Source organism: Cervus canadensis, chromosome 11 (assembly GCF_019320065.1).
Source record: "Cervus canadensis isolate Bull #8, Minnesota chromosome 11, ASM1932006v1, whole genome shotgun sequence".
NCBI classification, from domain to species: Eukaryota; Metazoa; Chordata; class Mammalia; order Artiodactyla; family Cervidae; genus Cervus; species Cervus canadensis.
In genome coordinates, this window is record NC_057396.1 from 7,547,644 (window position 1) to 7,565,625 (window position 17,982).

The 17,982-nt window shown below is 32.6% G+C and overlaps 1 protein-coding gene across 1 annotated transcript in view; it reads right to left on the minus strand.

Annotated features, from left to right (window-relative positions):
* CNTN5 (contactin 5) overlaps nucleotides 1-17,982 on the minus strand; it is a 1,555,907-nt gene that overhangs the window by 297,144 nt on the left and 1,240,781 nt on the right. Inside the window, exon 10 of the mRNA XM_043481782.1 lies at nucleotides 524-705. Coding sequence (XP_043337717.1) covers nucleotides 524-705 — 182 coding nt within the window. The remainder of the gene's footprint in view (nucleotides 1-523; nucleotides 706-17,982) is intronic.

Genomic DNA, 17,982 nt, shown 5'->3' on the forward strand with positions numbered 1-17,982 from the left:
CAGCAAAGTTTTTGTGTAAAAGATGAGATAGAAAGTATTTGACACTTTGCCAGTCAGCTGATCTTTATCTCAACAACTTAACTCTGCCTTAGCAGTGCTTAAAGCTGATGCAGGCAATATGCAAACAAATGGGTGTCACTGTGTTTCAAAAACTTTTTATTTACCAAAAAAAGAAAAAAAAAAGGACAGCTGGTAGGATTTGGTCATGGGCAATAAATTGTGACTCCTGATTCAGGCCAAGGGCAAGAATAAGTTAATAAAGGTTATAAGGTTTGCAACATCAGATGACAGCTTTAGTGCTGGGAAAATATTTTTAAGGTTAGCAATTACCTATGCTATAAAAAGAACCTGACAATTCCTCATTTGTTTTTAATTTAAAGCATTTCTGTGTGTAGGGTAATTTTACCTAGTGATTTACCATACAAAAGAAGCGTGGTATATGTATCTAACAATGTTTAGTTCAAATTGCATTTTCAGTTTGACTCTTGTGACCAGGGCATCAAACTTGGCTGAGATCACTTACTGTATACTTGCAACTGTCCACGAAAGGAATTTTTTCCACGTGAGTTTTCAGCTCTGCACTCATATGTGCCTGCATCGTCCAGCTGCACGTTGGGTATTTCCAGTACTGCCTGAGATTTACGCAGACGTGACTTACTAGGAATATAACCGTTAACCTTCATCCATGTGATTGTTGGAACTGGGCTACAATAAGGAGTAAAAATGCCATTAATACACTTTCCACTATTAGGAACATAGATTCTGTTATCTGGTAATTTAAGCACTTAATAGGCTGAGTGCAATAAAGTGTAATCACAATTAAGAACCATGTGATAGTTGATATACTTCACTTTCCATGTGCATTGTCTGCTTTATAAGTTAGATTACAAGGAAAGGGAGTTTCCTTTTCTTTTGTATTTCAGAAAAGCAATTCAAAGGTTATATTTTACACATATATATGCTATGCTTTACGTTTTTAAAACTGTGTAAAATTGTTTAAATGGTTAAAGTAATTTGGAGAAATTTACAAAAGTAATATATACTTATCATAAGAAGTTGAACAAACGAATCATGAGTTAAATGAATTAAGAACTCATTTTTGTTCCAACCCCTTCAAATATCTTCTGCAGAAGGAAATAAAGTTAGCAAGCAATTTCCTGCCTTGTCTCTATGATGCATATATGAGCACATATAACAAATTTTTTATTAATAAAAATCAAATCCAAGATCAACTGCTGACTTATTCTGGTTAATAGCTATATATTATTCCCTTGTGTAGATGAATTAGAATTTTAATCAAACATTCTCTATAGTTAGACATTCAGTGTAGACCCCAAATTTTTCCTTTTTTTTTTTTGCTACTAAGGAATAACATTGTTAAATGTAACTTTGTACATATATATCGTATGCCATTGCTTTTTATTTTCTACTGCAGACATTCTCAAAAGTGGAATTGATAGACACAAGGGCATGCCCATTTTTCATTTTAATAAGTGCTGCCAGATTGTTTTCAATAATATAGTAGTGTTTTCCACATCTATCAGTAATACATGAGACTGTTTTCCCATATCCTTGCCACCACATTATGTGATCAATCTGTTTACTTTTTATCAGTATTGATAGGTAAAAAATGACATTTTGTTTACAATTTCTCTGAACTCTAACAAAGTTGAACATCCTTTCATAATTATATTAGCTATTTGAATCTGCTTCACTGTGAATTGTTTATGTTATTTTTCAACTATTTCTTTCACTTTTCTGTTTGCATATTTGCGGTGTTTAATTTCTTAGGATTCTTTGTGTATTAGGGCCATTATGAGTTTGTTTACCAGAAAAATTCTTTCTCGGTATACTGATAGTTTATGATGGCATCTGTGATAAATTTTACAGATATTTTTGGGAGAAACAAGCATCTGTATGTTTTTTTCACGACTTCAGAATTTTTGTTTGTTTAAAAATTATCTATAAACCCAAGTATGTATCCAAATTTCCTTCAATCTTTCTGGTAGCTTTTTAAAAAATTATTTTTAAGCATTTGGATCTTTAATCCATCTGGACTATATTCGTGGTTTTGGTGTGAGATGGGAAATGCAACTAATTATTTTAGAATCATTAAAACTCCTTTTCCAACAAGTTTTGGAATTTTACCTTTGCTATATGATTGGTTCTCACATGCTTAAATCTGATTCAGTCTTCACAGTTCTGTTCCACTGAGTTATTTATTACTATCTACATTTAGTGTACTTTATGCTCTGGATTCTGTCTACTTTTTCAGTTCGATTTCTCACTATTCCTTCCACATCACCTGACCCAGAAACACATCTTTGTGTGTTTCCAGTCATATCTGTTAAACTCTACTAACCTTTTGAGAGCCATTCTAAATGCCTCCAATACAGTAAAGTCTCCTTATTTGTGCAGTCTTCTGGGATATTTTCCTTTTAAACATCAAAGTGATTTGTATATACTACTTGGACCTCTTGTAACATTTTATAATTGCGAAATGTAGGATATTTTTTCACTAATTTTCCTGACAGGAGTAATAGCAGTGTTAAATTCTAGAAACCATGCCTCATTAAACACAGTGTTTATTTTGTAACATCTTTCTTACATGTTTCTTAGGTATAAGAGAGTTGAAATTGCTGTATTAGAGTTGACAAGTTGTTCTTCTTTGTTTAGGTACATATATCAATATCTAGGAAAACTGAATATTGCATTTTCAAATAACCCTTATGTTGGCCTAACACATCGTTCTTTTAATATGTACAAGAATTGATTTATTATATTTTTAAATTTAATATTTCTGCATCTATATTCAAAGGTGAGACTGTCTGTACTCATTAGGTTTGCTGGTTTACATGTGCACATACTTGTTAGTGAGTTGGTGGTTGCTTTATTTATAAGCTAGCATTGACAAAATTGGAGTCATAGTGATGGGTAATAGTTTGGTAAACATGCCAGAATATTTGCATCTCCTATTGTGATAGCTTCAATAGTAGAGAAATTGTATGTTCCTTAAGAAACTGATCAGACTGATAAAAATAAAGTCATCCCCATCATAAGTAGAGTTAGTTTTTGAAAGCGTTTTCAGTTTCTTCTATTTTCTTTGATTATTTGTATTTAAATTTCTGTTTGTGTCTACTTTGGCAATTCATGTTTCCCTAGAAAATCAAAGTATTTCATCCATGAGTTCAATATTTTAGCAGTAAGTTATATAAATGCTAATTTTTTTAAAGTTTAAAAAGCTCTTCTATTATAAGTGGTCACACGTTGTAGAAGTTAAATATGTTTTCCACTGTCAGACTTCCCAGAACAAAAGTAACTGTGCAACTACATCTTTTCTGAGTTGCATTTCCCATCTCACACCAAAACCATGAATATAGTCCAGACGGATTAAAGATGCAAATGTTTAAAAATAATTTTTTAAAAAATCATGAAGTTTTTAAAAAAATCATCTCATCATTTTTTAACATCTTGTTTTGTTTTTCCAGTTACCCCAAGTGTAAAATATGGTGGAAATAATAGTTCCTATTTCAGAAATAATAGTCCCATTTCAGAGGGTAATTATAAGCATTTGATAAGTTAAAGTACTTGGCACAGAACAAGGAGGCAAAAAAAAAATGTTGCAATACTATGATGGTTATATTTGTATCTTCTTTACAACTTTAATGGTATGAGTGTATGCTTTCTCAACTTCCTCTCCTTTTATCACTGCACGTTGGTTAGGAACATGGTCTACCGGGGAATACAATTTACATTCAAATAAAATTAAAACACACATATGTTATGTGACCATCAGAAAGTAATCTAAGTTCTATGAATCTGGGTTCCCCATTTTAAAATGAAGATATTATTTGTTCCTTCAGAATGCTCATATCTTAAGAGCACTGGCATTATTTCTCTTGTTCAGGAGTATATCCACACTGTCTCATAGAGTGCTGGGAACATAGTTGGTACTTAAATGTTTATGAAGTAAATTAATGAATGATTCTCATAATATGATTTTGAGCATTAAATGAGCTAAGTGCTTGTAAATTACTTAGATAAATATATTGCAAGTAGTGAATACCCAATAAGTGTTACCTATAATGATAAGCTTTGTCAGAGGCTTATCTATTTTATTAGTCTTTAAAATATATATTTTGAATTTTTAATTATTTTTGTGCTTTAATTTGTGGCTTTCTATTTTTTTATTTCCTTATCCCTTTTTATTGATTAGCATATTATTACACTCTAACTTTGTTAACTCAAATTTTTTATGTGCAAATTTTTTATGGTTGATAGTAAATGTGTGGCTGCTTTTTCCTCTGGTATCAAAGGTAACCACGTGCCTTATGTTCTGACACACAGGGACAGTGACCTGTACAGTTTTGTTTTTTTTGTAACTTGTTTATTCAATATTTGTAGTTAATATATAGAATGAATTATTGTGAAAGTTATATGTCCATTGAGAAAAAAGGTATGCTTTATTTTGGGTAAGACTTTAAAATTAGCTTTTAGATAGTTTTTATTAATTGTGTAATTCAAATATTGTTCATTGAAAAAATTTGAATGAAGTTATTAGTACATTGAATTAAGTGGAAGCAAACAAGTCAGAAGTAAATTAGACTTTGGAATGAGTACATTGTCAAATAAATCAAGAGTCTGAATTTAAAACAATAGCAAAACTTTGAGCATTTGAACCTTAAAACACATTTTAAGCTTCCAAAGTTAGATGCAGGAGTTTTGGCTACAAAATCTGTACAAGCCCCAAATAGGGAACACTCCCCAGTACACATTTCAATTGTGTCCATGAAATAAAACAAACAAGAAAAATGTCAGAGAGTGAAGCCAAGGTACCCTGGAAGATAGACAAGATAATTTCTTACAAAGAGTAATAGAGTCTAATCATGAACTCTCCCATTCTTCCACAACCAAACCCTCCTCCATACAATCACACAAAAGAGAGAGAGGCTGTGCAATGAATGACCTTACGGGAGAATTTCATACTTGAGATGGATCAGTGATTAGTTTGAGACGCCTTCTTTTTTCTGAGTAGAATATTTTTCCTGTGAATAATAAACTTATATTTTAAGTACACAAGTTACAGAATCAAAAAGATCCATATCTAGACCTGATGGAGCTCTGGAAATTTGGACTTGAGAGTATGCAGAGGCCAGATGAGATAGAGTACATTCAACGTGAAGGAAGAACTGAAATATTCCTCAGAAGAATAGATTAGCTAGATGTTAAAAAAACACATTTTCCTTTCTTCCTGGACATATAATTACCTCATTTTTCCATCTTCCCTTAGGTAGGGGCATGGAATTGAGCTCTGGCCAATGGAATAAGGACAGAAAGATGTACCAAACATGATCTAGGAACCAGTTTTCTACATGATCTTCCATTTTCACTTTTCCTGGCTCTGCTTGATAGATGTTACTGTCAATAGTAACTCTTGCAGAAAAATGTTTATTTTATATATATATAAAATGTTTTCATGTCTTTGCTGTATGGAAGAATTAACTTTTTAAACAATATATAAAGCATTGCTACCCATAAAATACTGATGCATTTGACTGCATTCATAATAACAATTTCTTTTCATTAAAAGAACACGGGGACTTTCCTGGTGGGCCAGAGGTTAAGACTCTGTGTTTCCAATGCAAAGAGTAGGGATTCGACCCCTTATCAGGCAGCTAAGATCTCACATGCTGCCAAAAAAGTTAAAAAATAGGGGAAGAGTTATTTGCCACACAAATAACTGACAAACCTAAGAGACTGAACAAAGAACTAAAGTATATAAGAAAACAACTCATAAAAATGAGAAAGAGACAAAAGAAAAAGTAGAAATTATCACAAACATATGACAGCATATTCAATCTCATTAATAATCAGGGAAATCCAAATTTAGAGTATAATAAATTCCATTTCACGCCTAACATATTTGTAAAATGTAGTACTTTTACATACGGATGCCAATCAGTAAGAAGTCTAACACACATGGTGAGGTTTTATATTAGTGCAACCACTTTGGAAAGCTATTGGAATCAACTTACAAGTGAGAATGGTTATTATACATTATATGGTCTGGAAGATCACTCAAGAAATGGAAAGGAGTAGAATTACTTACAATCCCCAGAGAAATCCTTGCACATACCCACAAAGAGTAATGTATACTATTCTTATAGTGGCATTTACAAATAAACATTTTTAAAGATGTAATTTACCAAAAAGGAAGTGAATCCATTGAAGGGTACAGTTTGAAGAGTCTTGCCAAATGTCTATGCCTATTCAATTATTGCTTCAATTAGATTAATCATGTTACAGAGCATTAGTTCATTCTTAAAAGTTTCCCTAGGCACCCCTTTTCCAATCACCCTCACCCCTGTCCCAGGTGATCAATAATCTAACTTTCATATTTTAAGATAACGTTTGTCTTTTTAAAACTACCGTGAATTGAATCTTTTAGTCTGTACCATTTCCGTACGCTTTCTGAGCTCTGCACGCTCAGTCACTCAGTCACGTTTGACTCTCTGTGACCCCGTGGGCTGTAGCCCACCAGGCTCCTCTGTCCATGGGATTTTCCAGGCAGGAATACTGGAGTGTCATTTCCTCCTCCAGGGGATCTTCCCAACCCAGGGGTCAAACCCAGGTCTCCTTCATGGCAGGTGGCATCTTTACCAACTGCACCCTTTCTAGCCAGCTTTTGTCTCAAAATAAGATGTGAGAGATCAGTCTATGTTTCTATGTATATCAATTGTCCATTTCTTTTAACTGTTGACCACTTTTAATATATGGATAAGCTACAATTTGTTTATCCAGTTACTTGTTGACTATTGGACATTTGGGTCATTTTCAGTTTTAAGTGATTATGAATAAAAACAGTTTGTACATTCATGTGTAAGTTTTTTGTGGGCACAATTTTATGTCTCTTGGGTTAGAAACTAGGGGTAGAATTTCTATATTATATAATAAGGAAACTGTATGAAAATGGCCATACTATTTGCCTTAATAATTATATAATTTATACTTCCACCAGCAATGTGTAAAATATCCAGCTGTTTTATACTTGCAAAATGCTTAGCATTGTCAAGCTTTTAAATTTTATTCAACATGAGTATCCACATGTTGTAGCACTATTTATTTAAAATAGTACTCTTTCTCCATTAAATTACTTGGCATTTTTTATGACAAAATAATCTCATTTGTGTGGGTTTGTTTATGGACACTCTTCTGTTCCATTAATTTGTAAGCCTAGCTTAAGCCAATTCCTCACTTTTCTGGTTATTACTGCTTTGAGAGAAAAATTTGAAACCTAATTTTAATTACATTTTAAGAATAACTTGCTAATTGACGTTTCCTGGAATTTTAACTGGATTTTGTCAAATTAGTGTGTGAATTTGGTTAGAATTGACATCTGAATACTACCGAGTCTTGTAATCAATATGTGTCTGTGTGTGTTCAGCCATGTCTGACTCTTTGCAATCATATAGACTGTAGCCTGCCAGACTCCTCTGTCTGTGGAATTCTCCAGGCAAGAATAATACTAGAGTGGGTTGCCATTTCCTTCTCCAGGGGATCTTCCCAATGCAGGGATGGCACCTGCATCTCCTGTCTCCTGCATTGGCAGACAGATTATTTTCCACTGAGCCACCTGGGAAGCCCCTTGTAGTCAATAAGCTCAGTGTATCTCCTCACTTATTTAGACATTCTTTCATTTATCTTCAGTAATACTATTGATTTTTCAGTGTACATACCTTTAGATTATTTTGTATGGTTCATCCCTAAATATTAATTTTAGTATTTTTTGGTAGATTTTTAACATAGTACACATATATATTGCATCTGCAGGGTATGAATGTGTTAGTTCCTCAGACATGTCTGGCTTTTTGTGAACCCATGGATTGGAACCCACCAGTCTCCTCTGTCCATGGAATTTTCCAGGCAAGAATACTGGAGTTGGTTGTCATTCCCTTCTCCAGAGATCTTCCCGACCCAGAGATTGAACCTAGGTCTCCTGCATTGCAGATTCTTTAGCATCTGAGCCACCAGGGAAGCCCTTACTGCATCTGCAGAGACAGTTTTAATTCTTCCTTTCCTGTCTCTAAGATGTTTTATTTCTTTTTATGCCTTATTCTACTGTGTAGGATCCCCATTAAAGATTGAACTGAAGTGATTAGAGAAAAAAGAAAGGAGACAGACTAGTTTTCACCAGTTAGTATGATGTTGAATATTGTTTTTTTTTTTTTCTTTTTCTTCTTTTTTTTTTGTAGATATTCTTTGTCTGGCTGAGGAAGTTTTCCTCTAGTCCTAAATTGTTGAAAGTTTTGTTAAGTACGTTGAATTATGTAATATGCTATTTCTGCATTAACTAAGAGGAATGTAAGAGTCTTTATTATTTCATTCATGTGACAAATTATATTAATTAGTTTTTAAAAGTTAAACCAACGCTGTATACCTGAGGTAAATCCCACTTGATCATGTGTATCATTTCTTCCTTACGTGCCTGACAAAATTCATCAGTGAAGCTGAAGCTATACTATTCAAAATTTTTGTAGTGGGGAGGTTTTTAATTACAAATTCAATTTCATTAATAGGCAATAATTCAGATTTCTCCTGTGCCAATTACTCAAAGTATGTCTTTTAAGAAGTTTATTTAGTTTAGTTGTAAAATTAGATGTTAAACATTCCCATCCTGTCATTTAATGTTTTGGAATAGAGATGTAGTGACATTTCCTTTTTCCTGCTTGATATTGATATTTGAATTTTATCTCTTCTTTTTAATGTTTACCAACTGCATTGATATTTTCTAAAAATCAGCTTTGTACTTCATTTTTCCTCATTGTCTATTCATATTCAGTATCATTGATTTCTGCTAATCTTTCTTTCCTTCTATTAACTTAGACTTTAAATTATTTTACTTTTCTAATTTGTTTAAGGTAAAAGTTTAGATCATTGATTTTTAAATTTTCCCTTTTTAAAAAGATATATGAATTTACATTTAAGCACTATGCTAACTATATCACACGTTTTCATTATTATTTAAAATGATTTCTAATTTCTCTGTAATTTTTCTTTATAATTTGGTTATTTAGTTATGTTTTTTGATTTTCTAAATATTTGGTGACTTTTCAAGTATCATTGAAAATGTTGTTTCAATTAAAGAATATACTGTCTAAATTTTTGGTTCTGTAATAAGCAGTGATACTTGTTTTATGGCCTATCATATAGCTAATCTTTGTGAATGTTCCATGAGTAGGCTTTTTAAAAGTATATTCTGTAGTTGATAGTTGTAGTGTTCTTTAAATATAAGTTATGTCAAGTTGGTTAATAATTGTGTGCAAGTCTCTTGGTCTTTACTGATTTTCTGTCTTTTTATTCTTATAATTGATAAACTATTGGAGATGCTTGTTACTTTATTGATTTTCTGTCCTGTCCTTATGATTGATAGGCTAATGGAGAAGAGTGTTAATTTCCAACTATAATTCTGAATTTGTCAGTTTCTTCTTTAATTACTCTCAGATTTAGCTTTATGTATTTTAAAGCTTTGTTACTAGGTGCATATACATTTTAGATTTCTAATGTCTTAAGAAATTAATCTTTTTAATACTATGATGAGCCCATCTTCATATTAGGTAACATTCCTTGTGCTGAAGTATACTTTACCTGATATTAATATAGTAGCCTTAATTTCCTTATGATTAATAAGCATATCTCTTTTATCCTCTTGACTTCAACATATATATTCTTGAAACATAAGTATACAGGTACATATAATACACATTTAAAGTGGTATTCTTTAGGGTCTTGCTTTTCCATCCAGTCTGACTATGTCCACCTATGGTGTGATTCAGTGAATTTACATTTAATACAATTATCTATGGTTGGATTTGAAGTCTAGTTTTTTTTCTATTTCATCAGTTTTGTATTCCTTTTTTTTGGCCCTCTTCCCTTACCTTATTTTCCATTAATTACTTAGTTTTTTAGTACTTCATTAAAGCCTTCTATTAACTTATTAGCTATAGCCCTATGTTTCTTTTGTGTACGTATGTTTGTTCTAAAGCTTGGAATATGTATCTGACAATATTATGCTCACTTGTTTACCTTCACACCCTTTGTGTTATTTTGAAAATATATATTATTTATATATACTTTATAAACTCACTACCACATTACTATTATTTTACCTTAAATAAAAGAGTAGATATTAAGAATTATAGAAATGAAATAGACCAAATATATTTTATACTTATACCTGCTAAAAAAGGAAAAAATGATATCTAACCTTTCATTCCTTTGTGAGGATTGGAGTTTTGAAATAGTATTAGTGCTCCTTCATCCTAAAGTATGTTCTTTACCATTTCTTATAATGCAGTCTACTTCAACAAACTACTCAGGATTTCTGTTGTTGTTTTGCTTTTACTTGATAATGTTTTTATTTTGCTTTCATGCTTGGAGAATATTTTCATCTAATATTCTATGCAGACTTTTTGCCTATGCAGACATAGGCAAATAGTTCTATGCAGACTTTTAATTTTTTTTTCATCATTTTTTTTAATAATTAGATTATTGTGTGTCTTATACTTCTTGTATTTCATTGAACATAGGGGATCAGTAGAGTTAAACCATTTAACATAGGGGATCAGTAGAGTTTTACTTTTCAATAATTTGGTAACTGTTGGTCAAAATTTTCAAATATTTTTTATACCTACTCCTATCTTCTAGGACTAAAGTTCCATATATATGATAATTTAATGACTTTTCCATAGGTTTCTCAGGCATAATTTAATATTTTGTCTCTCTATATATTTCATAGAGTGTATCTTCAAGTTCATTCATCTATTTTTCTACAGTGTCTAACAATATTAAGCCAAACAAGTGTAGTTTAAAATTTAGTCATAATATTAATATATTTGTAAGAGCTGTTTTAAAATGCTTTTTTGTAAATATGTCATATTTGATATTTCTGTGAGTGCTTTTACTGACTGATTGTCTTCCTGTTTATAGCTTATTTTTTGTGCCTTCATACTTCTAACAATATTTATTATAAACTCTGCTATACACTGCCAAGTACCTGACTTTAGCATTTGTCCTTAACAATTGGTTGACTTTGTTCTGATATCAAATTTACTGGCAGTTCAAATTAATCCTTCTGAGAATTGTTTGTAGTCTTTGTTAGGGTGTGTTTAGCATAGTCTTTATTTTGTGCTTATAGGTGCTCAATCATTTCTGCCTCTCTGCGATCCCAGGAACTGTAGCCCACCAGGCTCCGCTGTCCATGGGATTTTCCAAGCAAGAATATTGGAGTGGATTGCCACTTTTTCCTCAAGGGGATCTTCCTGACGCTGGGATCAAACCCATATTCCCAGTGACTCCTGCATTAACAGGCAGATTCTTTACCACTGAACCATCTGGGAAGCTTTTATCTTAGGTCAAGGTTAATTCTTGTTCTAAAACTTACTCTTTTTTAGGATCTTCAGTGAATTACCTATTTGCTCAATAAGGGTTTATCATTCTGATTGCTTAGGGTTTTAATTTCTTTCGAGTCTTCAATATCTAGTATTTTTCATCTTCCTGGTAGTTTTTCTCCATTAGTTTTTCTTAGAGTATAAAGTACCAGTTTATGTACACACTGCTTACTATTCATCAAATATGCAATGACATCTCACTGTAGGTTTGAGCAAGCTGTTTTCTGTGTTGCTCTCCCTTGCTGTCTTTCCACCCTATACATTTTTATCTCTGCTATTCTTTCCGTCTTTTCAGTGCTCTGACACGGTTGTGCTCTTAGATTCCCCCTCCCTAGGTCAGTCTGTAGTAAGTGCTTTCTGGAAGAAAGCTGGCATGATGCACATTAGTTTTCTATTTATTAGGCAAAATAAACTACAACTACTCTTAACCAAGGTTGTGGAAACAAAAGGAAGTCACAAATAACTACATATAATATGAATTCAGCAATACTTTGAAATTAAGAAAAAACAAAGGATATGCATATATATATTTATACATACATACATGCAATCATACATACATATCATAAGATAATTTTGTTAAAGCAAATCACAAGGCCGATAAACAAATACTTCAGACTGTTGGGTCCTCACGGAAGGCAGGTAGGATTGATGACACATGACTTCAAGATTATTGTTACTCCTTTTACTGTTTTGGATCTTAAGTTTGTTGCTTTATTCTCAAGAATTCTTTTATATTAATCATATTGTATATTAAAAATGTATAGACCAAAAGTATTTTATATATATTCTTAAACATAATTCATAATTCATGTGTTTTTAAACATAATTGCTATTCTTTTCCAAATGTTAAATTTGATAGATAAATAAACCTTACTGGAACATCTAATTTTCTATTTATATTCATTTTGTCATCATCAGGTTCTATAATCATTATTTGCTTTTGTGATGGAATTTCTAGGATAGTTCCTTTTTAATAATGTATATCTAAAATAATTTATATGAAGTCATTCATTATTTTTCTACCAACTTATAAGGTAATATAGGTTTTCAATTTGATCTTGGAAGTAAATTGATTTCTGACACATTACATTCAGTTTCTTCATCGCTACATTAAATAACTACCCAGTTAGTTAGTCTACACTTAAACAATTTAATGCAATAGGAAGTACCACTGAAAAGAAAACTTGGTTCTTTAATATGAGGATAATCCCTTCTTTATGTTATCTTCTTCCATCTAGATTTCTAATTTTCCCCTCAGCAAAATACAAAATTACTGAACTAAACACATTTTTCATGACATATATATATATTTTTCTTTCTCTTATCTTTATATCATTTCTACCTTAGTTTGTGTTTGGAGCCTTATTAAATGGAATTATAGCTAACCCTTAATTATTTACATAAAAACATACTACCTCAAATAGTAGTAATCAAAGTTAAAGTTTTCATTATCTATTTAATGCCTACATTTTTAATGCCTTACTTTTCAGTAGTATATTCATAGATTTTCTGACTCCTGTTTGATTCATTTTAACTGCTTTATTTGTAACAACATGTTAATTCTTATACAGCACTTCATCCACTCTCCTAGGGAAAGAACCCAGTATGAATAGGAAGAAAACAAATTGTGAGGTGGCAAGGCTATAGGGTGGAGATGAGTAGACTCAGGATATGCGATAACAGGGGGCATGTGAAATCACTTCTGGTAGTTAGAAGACAAAATCCCACTTCAGTGGCATAAGAAGAAAAAAGATCTAGGGAGGAAAAAAATAAAGAGAATATCACTCTTGAGAGCAATTATGCTCAAATGGCTGGGCGAGCAGTTTCAAGAGTTTAAAGTATATTCATTAACTCCTTCAAAAATTGTTTTTCTGAGTCCTCACTATATGATAGGCCTGTATTAGAAGAAAAGATCAATTAAATAACTGATATTTAGGGGATTTGTGACAATTAAAAAGGCCAAAGAATGAACTGAAAGTGAAAGTGAGAAGTGAAAGTCTCTCAGTCCTGTCCGACTCCTTGTGACACCACGGACTATACAGTCCGTGGAATTCTCTAGGCCAGAACATGGGAGTGGGTAGTCTTTCCCTTCTCAGGGAGATCTTCCCAACCCAGGGATCAAACCCAAGTCTCCCACATTGCAGGCGGATTCTTTACCAGCTGAGCCACAAGGGAAGCCCAAGAATACTGGAGTGGGTAGTAAGAATGAACTAAATGATTCAAATATAAAAGCCAAGAGTGTTAAAAGAACATAGTCAAGAAAGAGTGTTTTTACTAGACTGGAAGGTAAGGGAATGAAGTCCAGAAGATATGAAACATAAGGTGAGCCTTAAGGATTAGAAAAATTTACCCAGGGAGCAAAATATATATTCTTGGCAGTGAAATCTATATGCATAAACACAAAAAAGCAAGAGATATCATGTCTGATTGATGGAACATCACATGATGCAGTGTATGTTACACTGCATAATGTGTGTAGAAAAATGCTGATAAGCTTATGAAAAGTGCAGGTTTTCCCTTCAAAAACAAAGATTTATTCATAAAAGTTTCAATGCTGCTTACTTCCATTTTCACTTTCTTGTATTCTCAAGATTAGTATTCTAAAAATTTCACCTCCAAATTTTTAGAAGCATTGGAAAGTAAAAATTTTGAAGTGCATGGCTGAACACTTATTTGGAAAGATTTCTGTATGCAATGATATATGCAAGCTATTATTAAATGAAATGTGAAGATGAGCCTAGTAGTAATAGTAACTTTTTACAGGCACTTTGGACAGCCCATATTTATTTATGTTGTCCATGACACTTTAGGGGAAATCAAATAATTTTTGCTGTTTTAAATTGACTTATAATGAAGGATGAGTCATTCATTTTTTGGAAGTACATAGAATTTTTAAAATATCTGAGAATATGGAAAAATTTGAAATCTACTAAATCTTATACTATTACTCAAAGAAAATTTCTTTTCAATAATAAACTGAAATGGGGCTTTTGTTTAAAAAGAGGACTGATTTTAGCTACACTAAGAAAATGAGTAGAACTGTCAACTTTGACAGGTAAGGTAGAGGCAGTTATATTTTTCCTTATTTTAGTCTGTTGAAATAATATCTGTTCAAATATACATTTGATTTTCATGTAAAATAAGCAATTTGACTTGAAGACAAAGGAGCTTTTTCTTGCTAATGTTGTACTGAGGATGGCACTATTTCTTTGGTTCAAAAATATCTCTGCTAATAACAGTAAAAGACTATAAAGCTCCATTGAAATTTTGACACAGGATTTTTGTTATACACTGTCAAACTGACAAGATAAAAATGTCTCCAAAATGAAGCTCTAGAAAGTTAAAAAAAAAAAAAAAAAGTTGGATGAACTTTACCCATTGTTGAAGTCATTAAAGGTATTTTTTAAAGATCATTTTTACACATATGATATGGTAATGTGTGAAATCTGTCAAGGCAGAAGGAATATGTTGCTGTAAGGATTTAATGATTTCAAAGGAAAGTACTCCCTAACTGCAAATCACCATTCATAGACAAATTGTAGGTCTATCTAATGGAGCTTCCTATTTTCCTTGCATAAGTCACAAGTGAGATATGAATTTTACATCTGATGTGAAAAGATACACAGTTATGACTCCTTTGTGACTTGCACAAAAAGAAGGAAACATTGTATATCTTTGATAGAAGCCGAAGGTACCAAGTTTTATAACTTTACTCTAAGAAAGAACATAAAAAGTCATCATAAAAAAAGCTATTGAGCCAAAGATATTTTTTTTTCTTTTATGATCCTATATCTCAAAAAAATAATAAAACTCAATCACTAATGCAGGTGATCACTACTCGGTACAAAATATGCAAAATTTTTGAAGGTAGAAGCTTTCCGTGTAAAAGTTCAGAAACTTTCAGGGGCAGTAAACATGATGCTCAGATCTTTCTTGAGAGGGTTTCATCTTTGAGGCAGGAAACCACTGTCAAAGCCTCCAACAATTGGACTAATTAGCATTTAGGGAGAAGAAATTAACTTCATCTAACATATATAAACTTAAATCTGTCTGCTTTTATTCTTGACTAGTGCATTGACTCATAGTCTTCCTGTGGTATTATGCCTACTCAGGAGCAAAAAATCATGATTAAGAATATATCTAGTCAGTTTTAATTATTTTAGGTGAATAACCAAGTTTGAGTAAAGAATCTTGTTAGTCTCTATGAGATTATGACCTGGTATTGCTTTTGTACTTTTATCATTGTTTTATAAAACTTACTAACTTTCTTCCATTGAAAGAAAATAATGTAACCATGAAAGCAGTTAATTCTGAGGTGAGCGCACGTTTCAAATACTGGCAATTGGATGCCTTTCTTTTCCACATGTAGTCCTTCCCATGTGCTTCTTAGCCCCTAAATGAGAGGAGACTCTTGAATTCAATCGGATGAAGAGGACTTGGAAGAATCATATGCCAAACTGGGTTTGCCAAGGAACAACTATAGGTGTGCAGGTAGCTGAAGGAAGTTTCTGAAATAATGCTGTAGTTGCTCATTCATTCATTAAAAGTTATATATTTTATATCTACTACCTGATACTCTGTAATAGATTTTATAATAGATATAGGGATTATGATAGACATGATAAATATGGAACTTTCATACAATTAGCTAGGTGATAACTTGAAAGAATAATAGGCAATTTAGTGTGGTTGGAGGTAGGGAATGATCCCTTAAGCAAGAAACATTAAGTTCATCCTTAATGAGTAGAAGTCATCCAGGTAGAGGCAAAAATATTCAGGGAAGGGTTAATAGCATGTGCTGCCTTATAAGAGAAAATGATGTATTTAAGGAACTGAGATAAGTTCAGTATAGTTGGTGTTTGTTTGTCAATGGCTAGTGACAAGGTTGAAGAGGTAGGCAGGAGCAAATATGAAGTGCCAAAAAGTAATTTTAAAGAGCTTGGACTTTTCCCAATGGTTACTGAAAAGCATTGAAGCATTTTAATCAGATATGTGATCATATCTGAGTTTAAGAGGAGGTCTACAAACTTTTTTTTTTGTTTTTCAAGTGAGAGATAGTAAACATTATAAGCTTGCAGACTAAATGGTCTCTGTTTTAAGTACTCAAGTTTGCTATGTAGTGAGAAAGCAGAAATAGGAAATACATAAATGAATGGGATAGCTGTGTTCCAAAAAAATTTTGTTCATGAAGAAAGATGGTCAGTCATGGTTCATAGTTCTCCAATCCTCAGTTTGAGATATTTTGTAATGCAGCTAATGGAATGCATTGAGAGTAAGTAAAAATAGAGGTAGGGAGGAAAAATTATGGTGCTGATGAAGAGATGTATATGAAAGATATCTATTGTCTAGATTAGGTTATGAAATAGAAATAAGAAATGGATTTTTAAGGCATTTAAGAGGTAGAAATAACAAAACTTGATGGTAAGTGGAATAGAATGAGAAAAAAAGAAAGTTAAAATGTTAGTTACTGAGTTTGTGGCTTATACAGCTGAATAGCAAGAAAAATACCAATTGGGCACCCAATATGGGTCAAACCCTGTTCTAAGCAGTATATATCAACTCATTGGATTCCTTCCTCCCTTTCCTTATTTCGTGGTGAGAACATCTCACATGAGATCCATTCTGTTAACATTTTATGAGTCAAATAAGGAATCATATTAGATTATCAGTGCAATGTTCTAAGGCAGATATGAATTATCCTTCATAGATGAAACTTTATCATATTGAATAACAACTCCCTATTTTTTTCTCCTGATATCCCATGACAACCATGATTCTACTTTATATTTCTATGTGTTTGATTATTTTATATATCTCATGTAATTAGTATCATGCAGTATTTGTCATTTTGCAGTTGGCTTTTTATTTAGCATAGTGTTCTCAAAGTTCATCTTTATAACAGCATTTCCTTATTTTTTAAAGCTGAATAATATTCCATTTATGTATGCGTAACATTCTCTTTATGCATTCATGTACCACACTAATATCATGAAGGATAAAAGCAATATGGTTATTTAAATAGATGTGGAAGAATCATTGAGATGATTTGATACCCATTTACAGTAAAAACTCAGAATAAACTGCATATAGAAGCAAGGTACCTAAATAAAACTAATATTATACTCCATGGTGAAAAAAAATAACAACTATCTAAATCAGAAACCACAAGTGCGGGCAGCTGCGACAGCACCCAAGCACAGCCGAGAGGAGCTACCCCATACCCGAGGTCAGGGGCGGCGGCTGGGAGGAGCTACCCCACGTCCAAGGTAAGGAGCAGCGGCTACGCTTTGCTGGAGCAGCCATGAAGAGATACCCCACATCCAAGGTAAGAGAAAACCAAGTAAGACGGTAGGTGCTGAGAGAGGGCATCAGAGGCCAGACACAATCACATACAACTAGCCAATCTGATCACAGGACCACAGCCTTGTCTAACTCAATGAAATTAAGCCATGCGGTGTGGGGCCATCCAAGATGGACGGGTCATAGTGGAGAGGTCTGACAGAATGTGGTCCACTGGAGAAGGGAATGGCAA